This window comes from Ostrinia furnacalis, unplaced genomic scaffold, assembly GCF_004193835.3.
Source record: "Ostrinia furnacalis isolate ACB-3 unplaced genomic scaffold, ASM419383v2 OfSCF0831, whole genome shotgun sequence".
Classification (NCBI taxonomy): domain Eukaryota; kingdom Metazoa; phylum Arthropoda; class Insecta; order Lepidoptera; family Crambidae; genus Ostrinia; species Ostrinia furnacalis.
The window spans coordinates 182501-198326 of record NW_021131070.1 but is presented as its reverse complement, the minus strand read 5'-3'; the positions used below and the strand labels follow the sequence as shown (position 1 = coordinate 198326).

At 36.1% G+C, this 15826-nt stretch overlaps 1 protein-coding gene across 1 annotated transcript; it reads right to left on the bottom strand.

Annotated features, from left to right (window-relative positions):
* Nucleotides 1-567: 567 nt before the first annotated feature.
* On the bottom strand, nt 568-15490 carry LOC114350239 (UNC93-like protein). The gene is made up of 12 exons (XM_028300944.1): nt 14912-15490; nt 10786-11014; nt 9528-9690; nt 8990-9113; nt 6695-6837; nt 5686-5804; nt 5105-5188; nt 4227-4302; nt 2963-3103; nt 1946-2072; nt 1363-1483; nt 568-875 (listed from the first exon to the last, which is right to left on the bottom strand). The coding sequence occupies exons 2-12, from the start codon at nt 11004-11006 to the stop codon at nt 737-739; spliced, it is 1458 nt and encodes a 485-aa protein (XP_028156745.1). The 5' UTR covers nt 11007-11014; nt 14912-15490; the 3' UTR covers nt 568-736.
* Between the last annotated feature and the right edge of the window lie 336 nt (nt 15491-15826).

The following is a 15826-nucleotide window of genomic DNA, read 5'->3' as shown; positions in this document are numbered from 1 at the left end:
GATTTACAAACGGCCATAAATATATTGATGGCCATAATAAAGTTGGCTCACTCAATTAGTTTTCTCCCTTTATACATCTATAAATTAAAAATATACGCAACTAATGCATATTTATTTGGATAATTTCAATAATGGTACGTTTGGATACTGTCATATATCACGCTGGTTATGTTTTAATTACAACGTGTTCCTGGATTATTTTATACAAAATATGTGTTTTATGAGGCAATAAATAGCAGTGATTTTACACGTTTTAATATGCACATAAAGTATAAATGTTTCCGCGGTCCAGCTTTAAAAGTTCGATTAGAATTTCATTATTACTACATTCCTAGAGAACACAATCCATAGTTGACGTCAAATCAGGATACAATTTTATATGTGGCACTTAAATGTAATTGTAACAATATGGATGTTTCCTGGGTCAAAAAGCAAGAGTTTTAATTAGTCCGTCAGTTAACTTATCAAAAAATACTCTACACGTATTTTTCACTTTTTCAAACTAATGAAAATTTAAAGAGATAAAGAGCGCCAAAGTTCATAAGAAGAGGCCCGTGACGTCAATGCGTGCATAAAAGTGCCGCACGTTGTGACGTCGTGCGGAACTTCAACGCACCTAACTATGTAATTATTTGTTAGATTGATAAATAAAAATATATGTGTCCAATATTTTTTGATATTAAACATTACGAGTGAAGAGGCAAATCCTTGGAACTAACTTGGAGAATATTCTTCTTCAATCGCGTTCGTTCTTCTCTGCCACGAGTTCAAAGTTCCTCTCGAGGTGGTGCTTGCGCTTCGCCCTGAACTCCATCAGTTCTATTGTGGTGTAGCCGGAGAAACCCACCAAGAGTAGCCCGAGGAGGATCAGTAATCTAGACAAAAATACAATTAGTATGGAAATTAGCTTACCACAAAGAAGTAAAAGAGTTGGTTCTGATAACTCAAATAATAGGGCATTAGAGTTCAAACATTACATAAAAGTATTTTTCATAAAAACTCCCAACAGCGACTCATTAAGTGATATTAATTAATAATTGAGAATTTATGATAGTGGTCTTGTATGAAAAGCGTTGTTGTGTGTGAGCAGTAGAATCAACTCTTTTCATTTGAACATTTAGCAAACAAACTTCCTGCATATTACGTGGGCCTTATAAGACACATACGCTTCGTTTTCATAAGAAAGTGCCGAAATTTGGTCAAAATTTAATAAAAATATTTCGCTAGCTATTTGTGCGTCTCGGCAAGGCAAGATGCTTTATTTGCAAATGATCGCGCGTCGCCGAAAAATCGCGAGTTTGAAAAGGCTCTGTGACAAATCTTATACTAAACAAATCATAATCCAACAACAGAAACACTCACCTAGTCCTCACACAGAGGTACGGAGCTGTAGCATAAGACAGAACGCTACCAGTCGCTTCCCACAGCCTAAAGTTGGAGTATGCAGCCTCTTCGTCGCCGGGGAACAGAATGCCGGACAGTGCTGCAACAGCATTTTTACATGAGAGTGAATAAAAATGGACTCATAGCTATGAGACGGATTCGAACAAAAGTCAAAATATAATCCAACGTAATGTTCACGAGAAAGAATATTCCTGACAAAAAAGCTCTCACTTATCACTTAAAATGCCTATTCGGCTCTGCCCTGAGGTACAGGAGTTATCTTCATACGGCAAAGAGTGTCAAAATACCGCACGCTATCTAAAAACATATTATAGAACTTTAAAAAAAATCCGTCCTGAAAGTTTTACCATAAGGACGCCGACAGCAGTCTCGAACAAGGCTTTTAAAAGACTAATGCCGTATTCATCATCAATCCCTAATTTATAAGTGATCCCTATGAAAACCAAAATTCCTGTCATCTGTTAGGGGTCACTTAAAAAATAGGGATTGATGGTGACGGGCATAAGGCCTTCACTGAAACAACAAAATTAAATGTGCTTACCATTAACTTGTACGAGCCACACAGCATCAGCGGTGCCCCATACAGCTGCCAGCGCGAAGAATACCAGCCATTGGTCAGGGCTTGGACGCCAAAGCAGGAGCGCCGTGATGAGGCATAGGTTCAGGATCTATTGACACAGTTTTATGTCATTTTGAGTAAGTAACAATCAAACGTCTGCAAGTATCTGAAAATGCTACCACAAACCTATTATGTTCTTATCAATCTGGGAGTGGGTTTGTCTTTTAAGTGATTTAAAAGTGAGAAATCCCACTTGGGAATCGAACTTATAAAATAATAATCAGTCCAAGAGAATCTCACTCACATACACTTAACGTTTGATACGAAATAGCCATTAAGAAAGCTAAGCCATTTCGCATTTAAGATGTTTGTCAACAAACAGATCACTATGATGTTAATAAGAAAGGAATATGTGATTGTAATTGTCGATATGTAGACAATAGATACTTCGACGTTCGATAGCAAGTATGAAACCCCGATAACGGTGCATTTTGTATGGAGTTTGATAGCTTTTTGATGTTTGCTAAAGTTAAAGTAAGATGGTGCAACCCAGCTTAGGTCTTACTATCTAGGGGTGCGATGGTGAGGGACCTCCTCGTGGTACACCCTGGGCAACGTCCGCGTGGTCTGTTCACGCGGGTGGCTAACCTCTCACCTGCGCGGCAGGTCTCGTCAACTCGGCGGGCCTGTCACGCAACCCGTAACCTACAATTGAGTGGGCCGGGGGCCGTCGAGGTATTTGCCCGTGCTACGATGAAGGGGGCATCTTTAAAAACCCCCACAGGTGTGTCCATTCTTTTGAGGGCCGCTCTTGGCACTTCTCTGATCAGCAGAGCTGACTGAGCAGCGGCATGGAGCAGACCGTATCCCGCTACGGCGGGCCGGGGGTCCTGTTGTACCAGAGCCGCGAGGAGAAAACCTCTATAAAAAACACCTGGAGGAGGGGATTAGGGTCTTACTATCTACGAGCCTATCCGACTCTTTGCTCTCTGCACTTACCAAAGCAGTAATCATGACGGGGTACCGGCCGGTGAGCTTGACGACGGCGCCGGCGACGGGCGCGGCCAGCGCGTTGAACACGCCGAAGCAGATCATCACGTAGCCGATGTTGTTGATGCCGTACGCGCAGCCTACGAACGCCTGAGAGAATTACAGGATTACAGGGTCTAGACAAAGTGCACATTATAATCGCAAACCAGTCGAAAAATAGTCGAAGGGCCTTTTTTTTGGTATGGAATTATGACGGATTCGATTTTCGATTCGATCAAAAAGTGCAACTTGCCATGGGTCACGTACCGGAAAGCGCAGTAGGACGTCCACAGATAGATTATAAATTGAACAGATCATAAATTGTTTTCAGTATTTTTAACATTTGCGATTACCTATAAATGGCTAAGCAGATACATAATTTAAGGTCTCATTATTTGTATTGTATTGCTGTTGGTTTTCCAAATAAAATAAAAAATAACCCGCGGTCGTTTTATGATACCGGATAAAGTTCGGTATTACGTGTCATAGCGCAACTAAATTATATTCTAAAGAAAGCAGATCACCAAGTAGCCGATGTTAATCTGTACGCACAGCCTACAAACGCCTGCGAGAATATTAAGTTACAAAATGCACAAACATAGACACTTTGTTATAAACACGGCACACCATCACAGGAAACAGAGTTGTTATATGGTGTAAATTACAAGCAACTAGGCACTAAAAGTGTCCACGTCTACGTAAGAATAATTAGTCATAATCACTGGTAACATATAATAAGAGTAGCCAAAATGTTTTGATGCCGAACGAGCGCCTGATTAAATTATAAGAATTTTCACAGCACGGCGCTACAAAAATCAAACAGTGTCAAAAGTGTAGGAGCGATGAAAACACCACACGGCTAGTTTTAAAACTTGACTAACCCCCTTCGCATTTACGGTCATAAAAAGGTATTGAATTGACGAATTAACTAACTTTCAAGTTTCAATCAAGTGTTTGCTATAACGAAAAATCCATCAAAAAGTGTGATAAGAGAATTTATTACTGACGCGTTTGTGTCTTTTTTATGGGAAATTGATGCTACGACGACATTTTACTACGTAACATTGGGAATGTCATTTATAACGTTATAAAATCGGGTCTCATGTGAAGTTTTCTTACGAGTTATAGCAATAAGATAGAATAAATATGCATTTAATAATATTTTAAGCTATTAAAGTAGATACCAATTTAGCAAAAAAAATCACTAAAATAAAAATCGAATGAGATAAATTACCTGAGTAAAATCGGCAGCCATGAACGCCTGTTCAGCTCCAATATACCCTATAACGGGCAGCAAGAGCAGCTGGTATCTGAGTAAAATATGAGTTATTTCAATATTCATACCCGTACCTTTTAAATCCCTGGCACAATAAGACCAAGTATGTCCCAGGGGACAGGTAAGTACCTAAAGTTTCATTGAAGAAAAATGTAGAAAAATACATTTTGACGTCCATTATTGGAATGTTAAATATTATTATTATGTTATAGTCAAAACTCACAATCGGTCAAAACTACTTTTGACAAATCAGTCAAAATTGATATTGACCAAGGGCTTTGACTGATTATGAGTTTTGACTGCAACATTTTAAGTGATCTCGATTATTTGTAAATTATACAAGATATTGAAAAACTGGTTACTGATCCTGAAAATGCTTCATGAGCTCTTTCAAATGGTACCAATAATAGGTTACAGAATAAACTGGATCTATCTGAAAATTCAATGGTTCCATCTTCCATACTAAATATATGGCAGACACACAATATTAGAATTGTATTTTGTTTTATTGAATAATAAACTCGTAAATTGTATTCTTCTTTAAAATTATTCATAATAAACATTAGTTTTAGGCTTTACTTGCTATAATATTGTCAAGAGATGAGTGCCATGACTGTGGTAGTACTAAATGTGTGGAAGAAGGAAACATTGAATTTTTGGATAGATCCAGTTTATTCTGTAACTTATTATTAATATCATTAGATAGAGCTCATGAAGCACTTTCAGGATCAGTAATTAGTTTTTTGATATCATGTATATTTTAGAAATAATCGAGTGAGATCACTTATCGTTTCCACCCTGTATACATATACATTTAAAATATATTTAAACAATACCTATGCCGCAACTGCCGCAGCGTCACCGCCAGTAACCGCAGCCCGGATTTTCCGTTGCACGTGGCTTGGCGACCTGCGGTGTACCTGGAAGTAGTTCCGATTTTAATGGCTTCATTGCTTTTAAGTATGTATTATGAATACATTTAATAGATTTTTACCAATTTAAAATAGAAGTAGATTCTCAATTCAGTTGCTATTCGCGAGTTAATCGTCGCAGAATACAAAAAATTGTATGCATGAATGTATAATACCTAAGTATGTACATAGTTACATGCGTAACAAAAAAGTATTTAGCTATACATATAGGTACCGTATAAGCTTTGTTTAGTGTTAGATTTCTGTACCTCTAGTACGAAAAACTTTCGAGTTCGTTTCGTTGCGTATTCAAAGTGTCATCGAAAAATTTTGTATGAAAAATTAAACAGCGCCCCCTATATTATAGCCGCCCTAGGGGGCGCTGTTTAATTTTTCATACAAAATTTTTCGATGACACTTTGAATACGCAACGAAACGAACTCGAAAGTTTTTCGTACTAGAGGTACTGCTCTATATTCAAAGATATTACATTTATTTACTAATACCTGGTGAGCGAATCAACCCCAAGAGCAACCATAATGACAGCAGTGGCCATGCACAGGAGGTAGATCCCCGCTATGACCTGAATCTTGAGCGGAGAAGGAGGGGCCAAGTTTGTGTTTCCCTGTAATTAAGAAATAATAGGGATATTTCCTGGGTAAAAAAGCAAGAGTTTTAATTAGTCCGTCAGTTAGCTTATCAAAAAATACTCGACACTTATTATTCACTTTTTAAAACTAATGAAAATGTAAAGAGATAAAGCGTGCCAAAGTTCTAAAGAAAAGGCCCGTGACGTCAGTGAGTGCGTAAAAGTGCTGCACTTTGTGACGTCGCGCGGAACTTCAACGCACTATAACTTTGTAATTATTTGTATGATTGACAATTAAAAATATACGTGTCCAATATATTTTTATATTGAAAAATTTTTTTTAGGAAACCAGCCTATTATGTAATTAGAAACATACTTACAATCTCAAGAGCAATGCGTAGGTTTAAGTACCTCAAAAGCCTTGAGATTGTTATTCAATTGCATTCGAATTCAATGCATTAAAACATACAATAATATGGATTCACATTAGCTAACAGAAATTGGTATTAACAAATAAGGTCGATGTCTTGTCTTGAAGATTGAAATATTTTTTACCTTTTTTTACGTAGGTAAAACTTATGATTTATGAATAAACCAGTCTTTGGTTGCAAAATAAAAAAAGTGTCTATTTCAGTCTTAGAATGTTAATCCAACATACCTATGCGTCGTAATACTCAGATTCGGATACAAAACACTTTATAGAAGAATAAATCCCGTATTCACAAACATTCTCACAATGCGTGTTTACGCACAGGGTGACACACGAACCAATCACAGAACTCTATTCAACACTGTGCGTTCGATTTGCTGCTTCACTTAAGCAAGCATAGTTTGTCAATACGTTAAGTGACAAATATGTACCTAATGTATTCGTGAAGGCCCAAGTACGTGATAGAGCTACAACACAGAAGAAGAATAAAACATACATGTCCAGCACTCCCACTGCAGAAGTTAACCCCACAGGTGGCCCCAAAGTCCACCAGTGGCGCTGTGACGTTTGATAGCAGATCTTCGGGTATCAGGGTCTCGTTGAACATTGACGCTGTTTCTCCCAGAGATGATGAGAGAACTGTGAACAAAAGAAAATCATGAATGAGGGTTATTTTTTTATGATAAGGCATCATAGATCATATTATGCAGGAGACATACTAAAAAGGAATAGATTTCTCAAAATGTGTAATAAAAACAGAAGACATCGATCGAGAATCATTCGAATTTTATTACTATTAAAGTTGTGGCACAGCAATGTGGGCAGCTTGGTGTTATGTCTCTACCACTTATTTGGATTGGTCCTTGGTTAAGATTAATCTCATGACATTACACATCTTATACGGGTCCTTAGGTGAGTATAGTTTTACTTTTTTTAACAAGAGTAACCAATGTAACTGATAAATAATCGTTAATATGCGCTATTTTTGGCCCACATAGCAATCACTCAAAGACGTGTATAAAATAGTAATTAAAAATCAAACCCATTCACATGTAATAATTACATATGGCGTTAAGTAAATAAATATCGAATATTTCAATTGCTATGTGACCGAGATGTATAATAAAGACAAATCAAAGCAACATACCAAGGTCCATTTACTGGATAAATGGTATTAAAATCGTAAACGGTACTTCTGTGGAGTTATTAATACTATTGCTTCCGTTTCCTTGTATAACAGAACCACTATCAATGATTTAATTTGTGTGATTGTCGTATCTAATTAACGCTAAAACAAACATTTAGTCTTCCGTCAACTGACCCCGCTTTTAACTGGACCCACGATTCCTGTCACCATATTAGCTTTTATTTTTTTTTTCTTCCGGGAACTGAATTCACTAAGCCTAGACGCAGACCATAGATTTTTCGTCAGTTGATCAGTATAGGCATGTATGGAAGTGCGCACATTACATCGATTTGATTTGGCCGATTCTTCATACAATTTAAAATCGGGCACAACTATCGGCCAACTAAAAATCGGTGGTCTGCGCCTAGTCTAATTGTTAAAAATTAATTCAGTTTTTTTTAAGCAGAACAAGGCAATCGCAAATCACTCTCGCTTTAAAAAGGCCCGGATTATAGTGACATCTTGATAATATTTTTATACTAATCGAAGTTCACTTTTAAGAATTGATAGGTAGGTAATTTATATCTGATCTAAACTTATAAACTTAGAAATAGTTACTAGTACTATTAAGATTTATTATGTCGGATCTTCTGGCCGTTTTAATCAGGCGATGGGATGTTCAAAAGTAAACTCAATTTAATCTCAAGTATAGATTTAATGCTGTGATTGATTAGTCTAAATATTCAAAACCAATCACTGGCTAACAATCCACCTGCTTGACACACAATATTTACTCACCTTGCTCAAGTAAACCGACCTCAGTCTTCATACAGCAAACAAGTACAATAATCAATTTCAAAAAGATGTTAACACGTCAGCTCATGCCATGATCTCATTAAAGTTATTCGATAATAACTTATAATTGCGATCATCGATATTACGTGACATCGAAATAAGATGCCAAGCGACCTTCGAATTCCCAAGTTAAGTCAAGTATCTTTAATATTGTGTATTCTAATCGCAATCTTATCTTCATTCAGATCCGTTTGTTAACTGCATATTTTTCAATTAAGTATTTAAACAGCATGGTAACACAAATGTATGTAGATGGCATGGGTAAATCTTTCAATGAATGCTTGAGATTACATTATTCCATAGAACGTTTATACTGACACTCGTATTCACAAACGATGCTTACATAAGTGAAGCAGCAAATCGAACGCACAGTGTTGAATAGAGCTCTGTGACAGGGTGACACTGTGCGTCCACGCGCACTGTGAGACCTCATAGTAATGTTTGTGAATTCTGGCGTTAGTTATAAGCTACTAGCTTTCCGCCCGCGGCTTCGCCCGCGTGGAATTTTGTCTGTCACAGAAAAACTTTATCGCGCGCGTCCCTGTTTAAAAAACCGGGATAAAAACTATCCTATGTTCTTTCCCGGGACTCAAACTATCTCTATGCCAAATTTCATCAAAATCGGTTGCGAGGTTTAAGCGGGAAAGCGTAACAGACAGACAGACAGACAGAGTTACTTTCGCATTTATAATATTAGTTGGGATTTGTTATTGAGCTCATTTTGATAAGCTCGATTTTTTAAGCAGTATAAATAAGTACTAGTCGGTTTCTACTTACAGAAAACCATGACTTTAGTACTGAGAAACTTACTGGCAGATGAGATCAGGTTTCCCCAAATTTGAGCCATTTGGTAGAACATGAAGAAGAGCCCGAAGAACCGCACCACCAGCACCTCAACCGACACCCCAGATAGTTTTGAATACGGCTCTGCCACCTGTAATTTGAAAGAGAGCCATTTGTAACCCAATTAATCTTCATAAAATTAGCTGCGACCTGTAACTAAAGAACTACTAATTGAAAACTAATTTTCTCATGCAGTTAAAACGTCAACTGTTGCTTCCGGCAGCAGAATAGGAACACTCCGACTCTGCTCATCGATGTCGTAATTACGGGAAAACTAAGGGGACTAAGGGAAAAATATGCTACCACCACGCCTCCCTAACTCCATTTGCATCAGGTCAGAGGGTCGTCCTCCTGCAGTGAAGACTTAATGATGGAATGATGAAGAGCCAAATAATGAAAAGTGCCAACTACTAAAAGGTACCTATATCATCTTTGAATGTTTTGAGCACGAAAGCATAAGTAAGTAACTATTGAAGATACTCATATTAACTTTGATCTAACTCACCACGGAAAGATAGGTACACTTGGCGCACCATAGCGGGCCGCCGCCGAATCCGACCATCATGCCGCCTGGTATCAGGGTATACAGCTTGGGGTAGAACTGAGCCGCTATGAACGGCATGTACGCGATGAATGAGAGGGCCACAGCCCACTTGCAGCCTAGCCATCTGTACAAAAAAGTTGCTTGTTCAGAAATATTGAGAGCTTTTGCCATCGCATTTCTTTGATAGTGAAACAAACATATGAAATTCTAGCAAACATATGCGTTCACAGTGCATTAGTACCTTAATGATTTACTTAAGGTATCCACTATACCTATCTAATATTTTATCCAAAACAAACTAAGTACTTACAGTAATTGTGGTTATAATGTTATTTTAAATTGAAAAGCTCACGTCAAAGCTTGTAGTAACATATAACTTGCTTCATGTGTTAATTATTGTTGCATGCCACCACTTGGTTTCTTTAGAACAACAATAACAAAAAATCCCGTATTTACTCATCCGTATCAAAATTAAGCATTAGAATTTTCCTTCTTCCAACATTATGGCTTCTGTAAACCTAGATGCATTCTTTCATCTATATCAAGCCACCAACTTGACACCTATGCATAAATTTACTTTTTCACATTTTAATGCAGTTCAAATTCTTATCTTTTGACCTTAGTAGCGATCTATCGGAGCCGATAGGAGTCGTGACCTGCCGGTAGCGTGGTTGAGGTCACCAGCAAACGTTGCCATGAGAATTGAATGCATTTAGTGCAACAAAACAATAATAAATATCAATGACATAGGCACAGCTGTGAAATTGTGTGCTGTTTATTTTAGTTAGTAGGTAATTTTAACATACAATTTCATCATAATTAATTTGCATATGCCTCTCAATTAACTTTTTTGTAACACATTAACAAAAAATATTATGGACTGTCAAGGCCAGAACAACAACCTACCAATAACAACAGCCTTTAAGTAAAATTGATTGCCTTCGCTTCGATTAACACTAAACAAGATGCTTATCAAACCAAATACGTCGTATTTCCTCGGTAGACCCCTAAAAATACAACTTAGTCGAAAGAAGTATGTTCTATCTTATATGTTGTTGAAGTTGCACTGCACTATTTTAAATAATAATGATCGCCCTACCGAGTCGTAAAGAGAAAATCTTCAGGTTGGCAGCTAGGTAGATCGTGATATACCTAATACGAGTATATGCACACATTTCTGTTAATGCATAACGTGTATCCTACGAAAAAAAAGACTTACTTGATCACAACAGCCGGCAGGAGTATATTGGATATGATGAGTGAGAAGTAGATCGCAGCCAGGGTGAAGGTGCCCGCTCCAGCGTCACTGTTGACAGAGCTCTGCAGATTGGCAGCTCCATGGAACGCCGTGAACTGGACCATGAAGGCGAATCCAAGCACCAGAATGTTCCTGTTAATGCGCATTTTTTCGCTGCTGCCGAATACTAGCGAGTCCGCCATTTTGACAACTGCAAAGGAAAAGTGAGAACAATCAAACTAAATAACGATAATTTTTTTTTATAAAGCAGTAGGCTGATGTTGTGGTTGTAATTAGTATTGTACAATGTATATACATATATCTCAAGTCTATCAAGAAAAGAGAATGAAAATCAATAGGTACATGACAAATTATTGTGATCATCTTTTTGTGTGACCCTTCAAGTTAAGAAGCAGAGAATAGCTTGGCATAATGTTCGCCTTTATACGACACTAAGTAATAAATGAATAAGTAGCTGGAGCTGTTTTGTGAATAGATAGCATGACTTAACTATCGACCTACAATAGCAAACAATACCAAAAGGTGACCTTAATCACCCTTGTAAATGGGGTAAAAAATCTAAAAATGACTTGACAAATTAATTTACTTGTCATCAGAATCAGAGTATGCTAATTTTAGAAGCGGAAACAAAGTGTCACCCTTCTCCTATTGGCATTCAAGGATACCTCGTGATTGTGACAGAAACCAGTTTAATCTCGTTATTGTAGGTAATTAAAATTCATTGAGTATTGTGTTTTTATTTCATTTAAATAAAGATCTGAATTGTAACTTCAGATTTAGGCTATTTGCTATTTCAAATCTTATTGTATGGTTTTAGTACACAGTTTGTGAAAGTTGTTCCTCTACCTCTAAAATTCGGGCTTTTTGGATATTAAAGAACCTTACATGAATTGGAAATAGTCAAAACTTATCTACCTCTTTAACTGAATGATTAATAAAGAAATAAAAATCATTAAAATATTTTGTAGAAAATATTTAATAAATTATTTTCAATTAGGTGACATTGCGACTCGCTATATCGCCTGTTCTCTCTGACAAAAGCAAGTAATTTATTAGTTAATAGTTTAATTATATTGGCATTGCAATTTCTGTTAAATAAACATGGCAAGGATAATATTTTATTATCACTTTTGATCTCACGTTTTTCTAAAGAATAGTTATTAGGTCACGTGTAAAAATTTGAATACATACTCTACAATAATTGGCTGTCCTTGATTTTTTTTCTAAAACACACATGGTCAGCAAAAACAATAGGTATATTATAATATTCTCTTAACTAGTTACGAATTACACCTACGTATAAGGGCCAGTTTTTTTTTGGTCTGTAATCATTCGTAATTAACATAACTAATAATCATTTTTTATGGCAGTGGTGAAATATCAGCAAAATTTGTTTTTGAATAACTTTTAGAGATTTTTTACTATAAGTTTATGTTTTCCCGGTATTGATATTACTTAATAGTAACATTTGACTATTGGTTGTGGACTAAAATCAATATAACTGACAAATTTATTAACTACAGCAGTTTAATTGAGCCATTAGGGCGATTAACAAATGTGCTAAAAAACCAAATATAGAGAAATACAGTAGGACTTCGTACATGCTGCCCTTCTTTGCAAAACTTCAGTTGCACTCCGTTACCCTGAGTTAAGACATCTAGAGTCAATTTAAATATAATAATAATTATGTTGTTGTAATGTTACTCATAATTATTTATAAAAGTTATTTCAAAACACACAATCTCTTTATCTTTAAGGATGAAGTATTATTATCTAAGTATGCAGAGGTAAACGTACTACTGCGTATAATTAGACTCAAATAAAAAATCTTTAAAATACTCTGCCTTACAAAAAGATAGTCAAAATTAATTCTTAGAAGAAACTTTTGAAGTTAGTAGAGCAAGCCTTCTGGATGATCTTGTATTTTGTAATAAGTATGGGAAAAGAAAGACCTCAATGAACTGTGAAACTATTGTGTAGTGAAGGTGAAACCAAATTAGAACTAAAACTATGCGTGCTGATTCATCTTGTACTTTTTGTGACTAATTTTTGCTTACAAGTTTGCGTGCTTTGTAAATTGGTGACACAAGTTGTTATTTACTAAATTACACAATCAAGACACAAGGGCTTCTAGTAGAACTCGCTTAACAAATAATCAAAATGTTTCTTAGTTCAATTTCTAATTTATAAAATTCTAAAAACATGCAGTTTCTACCCATATAAAGGAGTCCTAGAACTTTGGGAACTTATTAGTATTTGCGCTTTGGGGTCTATATTCATCTCAACAAAACAAACACTTGTCCAAGTGGTGAAGATAGTAGTACGGCTTTTTAAAATAATTTTACGTTAAGCATTCACAAAACAGCAATATCCTATGTCCATCTACATAAAACATAAAGGTCTCAGAGCCGATGACGACACACGATGCGCCGGAACACAGAGGCCGTCAAAACTGGCATTATAGTGTTTTAGAATCACTGTCACATAAATTAAGAGGTCAATGTCACTGCATAATTATGGTTGCCAGATTTACAAATCGGAAATTCGGACTGCTCGGCTGAGCAGAAAACTGGCTAGTTTTCCGGACATTTGGAGGCTAGAGTGACCTATAACAATTTTATGAGCCGATCCGAATCCAAGAAGAGATATCGGACCGATATTTCACGGATTCGAATCGGATGCAATGTGGAATCGCCCTAACCATGTCTTTTATCAACGCATAGGAAAAATTATATTTTTTACTTCACACTTCACGAGTATACTAGCTCGATATAATAGTCTTAAAACATATGGCATCCCAACATTATATACGGTGGTGTTGTCAACAAAGCTTTTTCGGCAACCGCACACCTAGGCGTTCGTTTGGTGCCTTTGGTGGTGTCGGTAACAATGAACGTTTACTTTTGAATGAAAATAGAAATTTCATGGAAAAGTTTGTATTATAGTAAATAATATTTTTATTATATTTGTTAATGGATCTGTTTGCTTTAAAAGGACATAGCATATTGGTTATGCTGACTAATATTTAAATGACATAAGATAAGTATCCTAATGCAAATAATTACTTGGTCATTGATACGGACGACAACACGTCAAACTAAACACAGTAGCGTCTTATCTTGTTGTAATACAGGCTATTATGCAACAAAAATGTATAGTCTGATGTGCGGTCATCTGTACATGTTCTTGTTTTGGTAAACCTAGGCTTGTTGATATGTTGATCATTGCCACATTTTGTTAAAGAAAATTAGTTTTTAAATCTTGGAGTACCTACTTACCAACTGCCCTTATAAACCAAGTATCGGTCAACAGACAGACAGGTAAATACTAGAGGTTTGAACCACAGAACAGAACTGTGGTTTGCATAGATACCAAAACATTAAGTGTATGTATAAAGTTATTAATAAAACACTGTGTTAAATTCATAACAACGCCTGTGCAATGTCGATCATATCGATCTTACCCGTGTAAGATATTCTTAAAAACGAATTTACTACTAATATCGAATTTTTGTTCAATACTAATAGCAAGATCTAGGCACAATGCTCGATGGCTCGATGGCCTCAGTAGAGCCTCTCAACAAATGGGTCTCAAAATGAAATGGACAAGCCTACCTCTTAGTCTCTACCTTACATAGGTATGTAAAATATTATGATTTTAATCCAAGATATCTATAAAACATTTCAAATAAACTCGGTAGTAAACAATTTAAATACATTATAGGTACCTACTCGTTGTCAAGAGTGAGTTATAAAATTATGTGGGAGTTATATTGTTTTCCTCATATTAAAGTTCATGACTCTATTGTTAAAAAGACCCTGGCTTTATACTAGAACTGCTAGTATGCATGTAAAATCATAATTCAAATGAGTGTAAAAACATTATTAATCGTATGAAACATATTTAAGCTTTGACGTTTGGAAGAATATGTGATAATCAGAACAAAATTAATAAATGGTAATTAAGTTACGAAACATAACAAATCCTTCCGCGGCCTGGTTAACTTAGCTAAAGTTATGGTAAGTGAGATTCAGGCCAATTAACAAAATAGAGTAGTATTTAATTACAGATTGTATTGGATACTCACCTGTATTTCCACTTTCTTTAGGCTCAGAGATGTTTCTATAACACTAATTATTCACCAATCATAAACTAAAAAACTTTATTCTTTTAGCACTTCAAAACATATCGCGGCATTTTTTTACTTTTTATTTTTATCACATAATTCCAGCCAGTTCAAATACTTTGTATCAAAACTTTTTTTTTGTTGTTTTTGTCGAACGCTTTAGCCAGTACGTGCGTGCCAGTTCGCCTAGATTAATGGTAATTAGTACGCGGTAGCGTATTTAAAAAAGTTTGTAATACCACTTGGAGTCAATTAAAAAGTTACTATATCACAATTATTTTTTTTTTTTATTTTTACGGTGATATACGCGTGGTATCACTATCACCCACTGGCCGAACTATGCTTTGCGAAGGTCTAGTTCTGTGGGTGTATGAAGCGGCGCCCGCGCACGTGTCCACTGTGAACTAACAGAGGCGATTGTACATTATTTGTCCAATCCGGTTCCTAAACCTGAATGGAATTATCACAACCGCTGTTGAATACAATCAGTGCTGGATTTTAGATGAATTTGTTTTGTCTTTTTAATATTCATTATTATTCCACATTTTTACATATGTACCTATAATCAAGTAGGAGCATGGTAGAAACCCCAATGTAACAGTTACATAACATGATTTCATTAAATAGAATTCGATCATTTGGCACACAAAATATTATTTAAAACATATTTAATGGCTTTCCAAGTATACCAAGAAGGTCCCCAACTCGGCTTGAGAGTGTACCACGATACTAATTTCCAGCGGGTGATATTAATTAGGTACTTTTAAAACCTACAGTCTACATCTCAGAGTTTAGACACTCGTACCTATTTTAACGACAAAATAATTACCGAATCAATAAGAAAAAACACTTGGCAATGGAAACATTCCGTTGTGT

What these genes read in the sequence shown, in the direction of transcription:
- LOC114350239 (XM_028300944.1), bottom strand. Translation starts at nt 11,006, where the DNA reads ATGGCGGACTCGCTAGTATTCGGCAGCAGCGAAAAAATGCGCATTAAC. An exon ending in CTGCGGCAGTTGCGGCATAG is followed by an intron (nt 4,303 to 5,104) that starts GTATTGTTTAAA and finishes TATTTTACTCAG; the next exon opens with ATACCAGCTGCTCTTGCTGC. An exon ending in CCGTCATGATTACTGCTTTG is followed by an intron (nt 2,073 to 2,962) that starts GTAAGTGCAGAG and finishes CTGTGTCAATAG; the next exon opens with ATCCTGAACCTATGCCTCAT.